The sequence below is a fragment of the Microplitis mediator genome, chromosome 11 (genome assembly GCF_029852145.1).
Source record: "Microplitis mediator isolate UGA2020A chromosome 11, iyMicMedi2.1, whole genome shotgun sequence".
NCBI lineage: Eukaryota > Metazoa > Arthropoda > Insecta > Hymenoptera > Braconidae > Microplitis > Microplitis mediator.
This window is the reverse complement of record NC_079979.1, coordinates 10,261,025-10,269,232: the sequence shown is the minus strand read 5'-3', so window position 1 is coordinate 10,269,232 and position 8,208 is coordinate 10,261,025. Positions and strand designations below refer to the sequence as shown.

Sequence of the window (8,208 nt, the reverse complement as noted above, 5' to 3'; positions counted from 1 at the left end):
TAGTCATGATGGTCACTATGATTTTGGCCATGACGGTCATGATGGTCACCTCGATGATGGTCATGATAGTCACCATGATCGGGGTCATGATGATCATCATGATCATGGACATGATGGACTACATGATCATGATCATCATGGTCACCTTGATTCTGGTCATGGTGGTCATGATGGTCAGCATGATCATCGTCTTTATGTTCTCTATGATCACTGTCATTATGGTCACCATGATCATGGTCACTATGATTGGGGTCATAGTGGTCATGATGGTCACTATGATCATTGTCATGATTGTCACCATGATCGTGGTTATGGCGGTCATGATGGTCACTATGATCATGAACACGGTAGACATCATGGTCACTATTATTATGGTCATTGTGGTCATGATGGTCAGCCTGATTGTGGTCGTGATGGTCGCCATGATCATGGACTTGATGTTCTTCATGATCGTGGTCATGATGGTCACCTTGATAATGGTCATGATGGTCATGATGGGCACCATGATCATGGACATGATGGACTTCATGATCACGGTCATGATGTTCACCATAATTCTGGCCATGATGCTCATGAGGGTCACCTCGATGATGGTCATGATAGTCACCATGATCGAGGTCATGATGATCACCATGATCATGGACATGATGGACTACATGATCATGGTTATGATGGTCACCATGATCCTGGCCATGGTGGTTATGATGGTCACCTTGATGATGGTTATGATGGTCATGATAGTCACCATGATCGAGGTCATGATGATCGCCATGACTAGTCATGATGTTCATGATAGTCATAATGAACATGGTCACGATGGTTTTGATGATCACCATAATCATGTTCATGATGGTCATTATTAGGGCCAGGAATTTCATTTTTTTGAAAGAGAGAGACAGAAAAATAAGAGAGGCAAATAAGTTATTTCTTTGTTTCTCGCAATCGAGTGAAGACAGTTGCTTGAAAAAAATAAAGATTACTAATTCCACATAAATATATATAAAAAAAAGGTTAAAGTGCCAATTTAAAACTATTTGTGAACAAATACAAGTTTGTTCTGCTTAGATAAATGAAGAGTAGAATTTATGGTAGTGTTATGAAAATAAGTAGGACAGTACAGTAGCTAGAAATTTTGGTCACGGTCTCGGTGGAAATCGTGTTGAAGGTATTGCTGACGGTTTCGCTGAAGTTCGTGCTGGAGATCGCGCTCGTGCTTTTGCTGGAGATCACGCTGACGTTATTGCTAAGGGTCTTGCTGACGATCTTGCTGGAGATCGCGCTCCTGGTCTTGCTGGAGATCGTGCTCTTGGTCTTGCTGGATATCGCGCTCCTGGTCTTGCTGGAGATCGCGCTCGTAATCTTGCTGGAGATCGCGCTTCTGGTCTTGCTGGAAATCGCGCTCATGGTCTTGCTGGAGATCGCGCTCGTGGTCTCGCTGGAAATCATGCTCGTGATCTTGCTGGAGGTCGTGCTCCTGGTCTTTCTGAAGATCGCGCTCGTGGTCTTGCTGGAGATCGCGCTGGCTGTCTCGCTCGAAATCAGGCTGAGGGTATTGCCATCTGGCTGAAGATTGCGCTAAAAGTATTGCTGACGGTCTTGATGGAGATCGCGCTTCCCGTCTTGCTGGAGATCGCACTCGTGGTCTTGCTGGAGATCGCGCTGGCTGTCTCGCTTGAAATTAAGCTGAGGGTATTGCTGTTTTGCTGAAGATTGCGCTAAAGGTATTGCTGAAGGTCTTGCTGGAGATTGCGCTCATGGTCTTGCTGGAGATCGCGCTCGTGGTCTCCCTGGAAATTACGCTCGTCATCTTGCTGGCGATTGCGCTCGTGGTCTCGCTAGAAATCACGCTTCTGGTCTTGCTGGATTTCACGCTCCTGGTCTTGCTGGAGATCGCGCTCGTGGTCTTAGTGGATATCGTGCTCCGGGTCTTGCTGGATATCGCGCTCCTGGTCTTGCTGGATATCACGCTCCTGGTCTTTCTGGAGATCGCGCTCGTGGTCTTGCTGGAGATCGCGTTGACTGTCTCGCTCAAAATCAGGCTAAGGGTATTGCTGTCTGGCTGAAAATTGCGCTAAAAGTATTGCTGAAGGTCTTGCTAGAGATTGCGCTCATGGTCTTGCTGGAGATCGCGCTCGTGGTCTCGCTGGAAATTACGCTCGTGATCTTGCTAGCGATTGCGCTCGTGGTCTCTCTAGAAATCACGCTCCTGGTCTTGCTGGATTTCACGCTCCTGGTCTTGCTGGAGATCATGCTCGTGGTCTTGCTGGAGATTGCGCTGGCTGTCTTGCTCGAAATCAGGCTGAGCATAATGTTGTCTTGCTGAAGATTGTGCTAAAAGTATTGCTGAAGGTCTTGATGGAGTTCGCGCTCATGGTCTTGCTGGAGATCGCGCTCGTGATCTTGCTGGAGATCTCCGGGAGATCATCAGCAATGCCCTCAGCGCGATTTCGAGCGAGACCACGAGCGCGATTTCTAGCAAGACCGCGAGCGCGATCTTCAGCAAGACTAGGCGCGCGATCTCCAGCAAGACCATGAGCGCGATCTCCACCAGGACCGCAAGCGTGATCTCCAGCAATACCGGAAGCGCGATCTCCAGCAAGACCGGAAGCGCGATCTCCAGCAAGACCGGAAGCGCGATCTCCAGCAAGACCTACAGCAAAGCCGTCAGCAATACCTTCAACACGATCTCCACCGAGACTGTGACCAAAATTTCTAGCTACTGTGCTGTCCTACTCAGAAATTATTACAAATTTTTCACAACACTACCATAAAGTCTACTCTTTATTTATCTGAGCAGAACAGACTTGTATTTGTCCAGTAATAGTTTTAAATTGGCAATTTAACCATTTTTTTCACTTATATTTATAAGGAATTAGTGATCTTTAATTTCTTTTAAGCAACTGTCTTCACTTGATTGCGAGAAACAAAGAAATAACTTATTTGACTATCTTTTTTTTCTGTCTCTCTCTCTCATGATGGTCACCAAGATCATGGTCATAGTAGTCATGATAGTCATGGTCATGGTAGGCGGCATGAACATGATCGTAATAGTCACCATAATTATGGTCATATTGGTCATGATAGTTATTATGATCATGGTCTTGATGTTCACCATGATTGTGGTCATGATGGTCACCATGATCGTGGTCATGTTGGTCATGACAGTCACTATGATCATCGTCATGATACTCACCATGATCATTGCCATGATAATCACCATGATAATCACCATGATTATGTCCATAATGGTGTTGAGCACCATGATCGGGTTCAGGATGGTAACCATGATCATGGTCATGATGATTACTATGATCATGGTCATGATGATCACCATGATCATGGTCATGATGGTCATCATAATCATGGTCATGATGGTCATTATAATCATGGTCATGATGGTCACATTGATCGTGGTCATGATGATCATGATAGTCACTATGATCATGGTCATGATAATCACCATGATTAGTGTCATGATAATCACTATAATCATGGTCATGATGGTCATGATGGGTATTATGTACATGGTCATGATGGTCACCATGATCAAGGTCATGATGGTCACATTGATCGTGGTCATGATGATCATGATAGTCACTATGATCTCGGTAGTGTCGGCCATGATAGTCACTATGAACATGGTCGTGATAATCACTATGATCATGGTCATGATAGTCATAATGGTCATGATGGTCACCACGATCATGGTCATAATGGTCATGATGAGCACCATGATCGGGTTCATGATGGTCACCATGATCATGGACATGATGCTCTTCATGATCAAGGTCATGATAGTCACCATGAACATGGTCGTGATAATCACTATGATCATGGTCATGATAGTCATAATGGTCATGATGGTCACCATGATCATGGTCATAATGGTCATGATGAGCACCATGATCGGGTTCATGATGATTACCATGATCATGGACATGATGCTCTCCATGATCATGATCATGATAGTCATGATGATCACCATGATCATGGTCATGATGGTCACCATGAACATGGTCATAGTAGTCATGATGGTCATGGTCATGGTGGGCGGCGCGAACATGATCGTAATGGTCACCATAATCACGGTCATAATGGTCATGATAGTCACCATGATCGAGGTCATGATGATCACCATGATCATGGTCATGATGGTCACTATAAACATGATCATGATGTTCATGATGGTCACCATGATTGTGGTCATAATGTTCACCATGATCGCGGTCATTATGTTCATCACGATCACAGTCATTATGGTCACTATAATTATGGTCATGATGATCATGATGGTCATTATGATCGTGGTCATGGTGGTCATGATAGTCAACATGATCATTGTCATAATGGACAGCATGATTATTGTCATTGTGTTCACCATGATCATAGTCATTGTGGTCACCATGATCATGGTCATGGTGGTCATGATGCTCACCATGATCATAGTCATTGTGGTCACCATGATCATGGTCATGTTGGTCATGATGGTCACCATGATCACGGTCATGGTGGTCATGATGGTCACCATGATAATGGACATGATGGTCTTCATGATCATGGTCATGATGGTCACCGAGATCCTGGTTATGATGTTCATGATGGTCACCATGATTATGGTCATGATGGTCGTCATGATCATGTTCATGATGGTCACCACGATCCTGGTCATGATGGTCATAATGGTCGTCATGACCATGATTATGATGGTCACGATAGTCACCATGATCAAAGTCATGATGGTCAGCATGATCATTTTTATTATGGTCAACATGTTTCTAGTCGTGGTAGTCATGATGGTCACCATGATCATGGTCATGGTGGTCATGATGGTCACCATGATCGTGGACATGATGGTCTTCATGATCACGGTCATGATGGTAATCAAGATTTTGGTTATGATGTTCATGTTGGTTACCATGATTATGTTCATGATGGTCGGAATGATCATGGTCATGATGATCACCACGATCCTGGTCATGACGGTCTTCATGATCATAGTCATGATGGTCAGCATGCTCATTGTCATTAAGGTCAACATGATCATTGTCCTGATGGTCACCATGATTATGGTCATGATCATGGTCATGATGGTCATGATGGTCGTCATGATCATGATTATGATGGTCACGATAGTCACCATGATCAAAGTCATGATGGTCAGCATGATCATTTTTATTATGGTCAACACGTTTATAGTCGTGGTAGTCATGATGGTCACCATGATCATGGTCATGGTTGTCATGATGATCCCTATGACCATGGTGATGGTGGTCTTGATGGTCACCATGATTGTGGTCATGATGTTCATCACGATCACAGTCATTATGGTCACTATAATTATGGTCATAATGATCATGATGGTCATTATGATCGTGGTCATGACGGTCACGATCGTCACCATGATAATGGTCATAATGGTCATGATGGTTATTGAGATCATGTTCATGGTGGTCATGATAGTCACCATGATCATGGACATGATAGTCTTCATGATCATGGTCATAATGATTACTATGATCCTGGTAAAAATGGTCATGATGGTCTTGATGGTCACCATGATCATGGACATGATGGTCTTCATGATCACGGTCATGATGGTCACCACGATCCTGGTTATGATGTTCATGATGGTCACCATGATTATGTTCATGATGGTCGTCATGATTATGGTCATGATGGTCACCACGATCCTGGTCATGGCGGTCTTCATGATCATGGTCATGATGATCACCATGATCATGGTCATGATGGTCACTATGAACATGATCATGATGTTCATGATGGTCACCATGATTGTGGTCATAATGTTCACCATGATCGCGGTCATTATGTTCATCACGATCACAGTCATTATGGTCATGATGATCATGATGGTCATTATGATCGTGGTCATGGTGGTCATGATGGTCATGGTCATGGTAGGCGGCATGAACATGATCGTAATAGTCACCATAATTATGGTCATATTGGTCATGATAGTCATTATGATCATGGTCTTGATGTTCACCATGATTGTGGTCATGATGGTCACCATGATCGTGGTCATGTTGGTCATGACAGTCACTATGATCATCGTCATGATACTCACCATGATTATTGCCATGATAATCACCATGATAATCACCATGATTATGTTCATAATGGTGTTGAGCACCATGATCGGGTTCAGGATGGTAACCATGATCATGGTCATGATGATTACTATGATCATGGTCATGATGATCACCATGATCATGGTCATGATGGTCATCATAATCATGGTCATAATGGTCATTATAATCATGGTCATGATGGTCACATTGATCGTGGTCATGATGATCATGATAGTCACTATGATCATGGTCATGATAATCACCATGATTAGTGTCATGATAATCACTATAATCATGGTCATGATGGTCATGATGGGTATTATGTACATGGTCATGATGGTCACCATGATCAAGGTCATGATGGTCACATTGATCGTGGTCATGATGATCATGATAGTCACTATGATCTCGGTAGTGTCGGCCATGATAGTCACTATAAACATGGTCGTGATAATCACTATGATCATGGTCATGATAGTCATAATGGTCATGATGGTCACCATGATCATGGTCATAATGGTCATGATGAGCACCATGATCGGGTTCATGATGGTCACCATGATCATGGACATGATGCTCTTCATGATCATGGTCATGATAGTCACCATGAACATGGTCGTGATAATCACTATGATCATGGTCATGATAGTCATAATGGTCATGATGGTCACCATGATCATGGTCATAATGGTCATGATGAGCACCATGATCGGGTTCATGATGATTACCATGATCATGGACATGATGCTCTCCATGATCATGATCATGATAGTCATGATGATCACCATGATCATGGTCATGATGGTCACCATGAACATGGTCATAGTATTCATGATGGTCATGGTCATGGTGGGCGGCGCGAACATGATCGTAATGGTCACCATTATCACGGTCATAATGGTCATGATAGTCACCATGATCGAGGTCATGATGATCACCATGATCATGGTCATGATGGTCACTATAAACATGATCATGATGTTCATGATGGTCACCATGATTGTGGTCATAATGTTCACCATGATCGCGGTCATTATGTTCATCACGATCACAGTCATTATGGTCACTATAATTATGGTCATGATGATCATGATGGTCATTATGATCGTGGTCATGGTAGTCATGATAGTCAACATGATCATTGTCATAATGGACGGCATGATTATTGTCATTGTGTTCACCATGATCATAGTCATTGTGGTCACCATGATCATGGTCATGGTGGTCATGATGCTCACCATGATCATAGTCATTGTGGTCACCATGATCATGGTCATGGTGGTCATGATGGTCACCATGATCACGGTCATGGTGGTCATGATGGTCACCATGATAATGGACATGTTGGTCTTCATGATCATGGTCATGATGGTCACCGAGATCCTGGTTATGATGTTCATGATGGTCACCATGATTATGGTCATGATGGTCGTCATGATCATGTTCATGATGGTCACCACGATCCTGGTCATGATGGTCATAATGGTCGTCATGACCATGATTATGATGGTCACGATAGTCACCATGATCAAAGTCATGATGGTCAGCATGATCATTTTTATTATGGTCAACATGTTTCTAGTCGTGGTAGTCATGATGGTCACCATGATCATGGTCATGGTGGTCATGATGGTCACCATGATCGTGGACATGATGGTCTTCATGATCACGGTCATGATGGTAATCAAGATTTTGGTTATGATGTTCATGTTGGTTACCATGATTATGTTCATGATGGTCGTCATGATCATGGTCATGATGATCACCACGATCCTGGTCATGACGGTCTTCATGATCATAGTCATGATGGTCAGCATGCTCATTGTCATTAAGGTCAACATGATCATTGTCCTGATGGTCACCATGATTATGGTCATGATCATGGTCATGATGGTCATGATGGTCGTCATGATCATGATTATGATGGTCACGATAGTCACCATGATCAAAGTCATGATGGTCAGCATGATCATTTTTATTATGGTCAACACGTTTATAGTCGTGGTAGTCATGATGGTCACCATGATCATGGTCATGGTTGTCATGATGATCCCTATGACCATGGTGATGGTGGTCTTGATGGTCACCATGATTGTGGTCATGATGTTCATCACGA

General features: G+C 43.3%; 1 protein-coding gene across 1 annotated transcript; it reads left to right on the top strand.

Annotated features, from left to right (window-relative positions):
- Positions 1–5,210: 5,210 nt before the first annotated feature.
- On the top strand, positions 5,211–7,924 carry LOC130676976 (histidine-rich glycoprotein-like). The gene is made up of 3 exons (XM_057483488.1): positions 5,211–5,302; positions 5,980–6,173; positions 7,782–7,924. Exons 1-3 carry the CDS (start codon positions 5,211–5,213, stop codon positions 7,922–7,924), a joined length of 429 nt encoding a protein of 142 aa, XP_057339471.1.
- Positions 7,925–8,208: the final 284 nt, after the last annotated feature.

Coding starts and splice junctions, on each gene's coding strand:
- LOC130676976 (XM_057483488.1), top strand. CDS start 5,211: ATGGTCACCATGATCATGGTCATGGTTGTCATGATGATCCCTATGACC. Junction 5,303..5,979: donor ACCATGATTGTGGTCATGAT/GTTCATCACGAT, acceptor TGGTCATGATAG/TCATTATGATCATGGTCTTG. Junction 6,174..7,781: donor CCATGATCGGGTTCAGGATG/GTAACCATGATC, acceptor ATGGTAATCAAG/ATTTTGGTTATGATGTTCAT.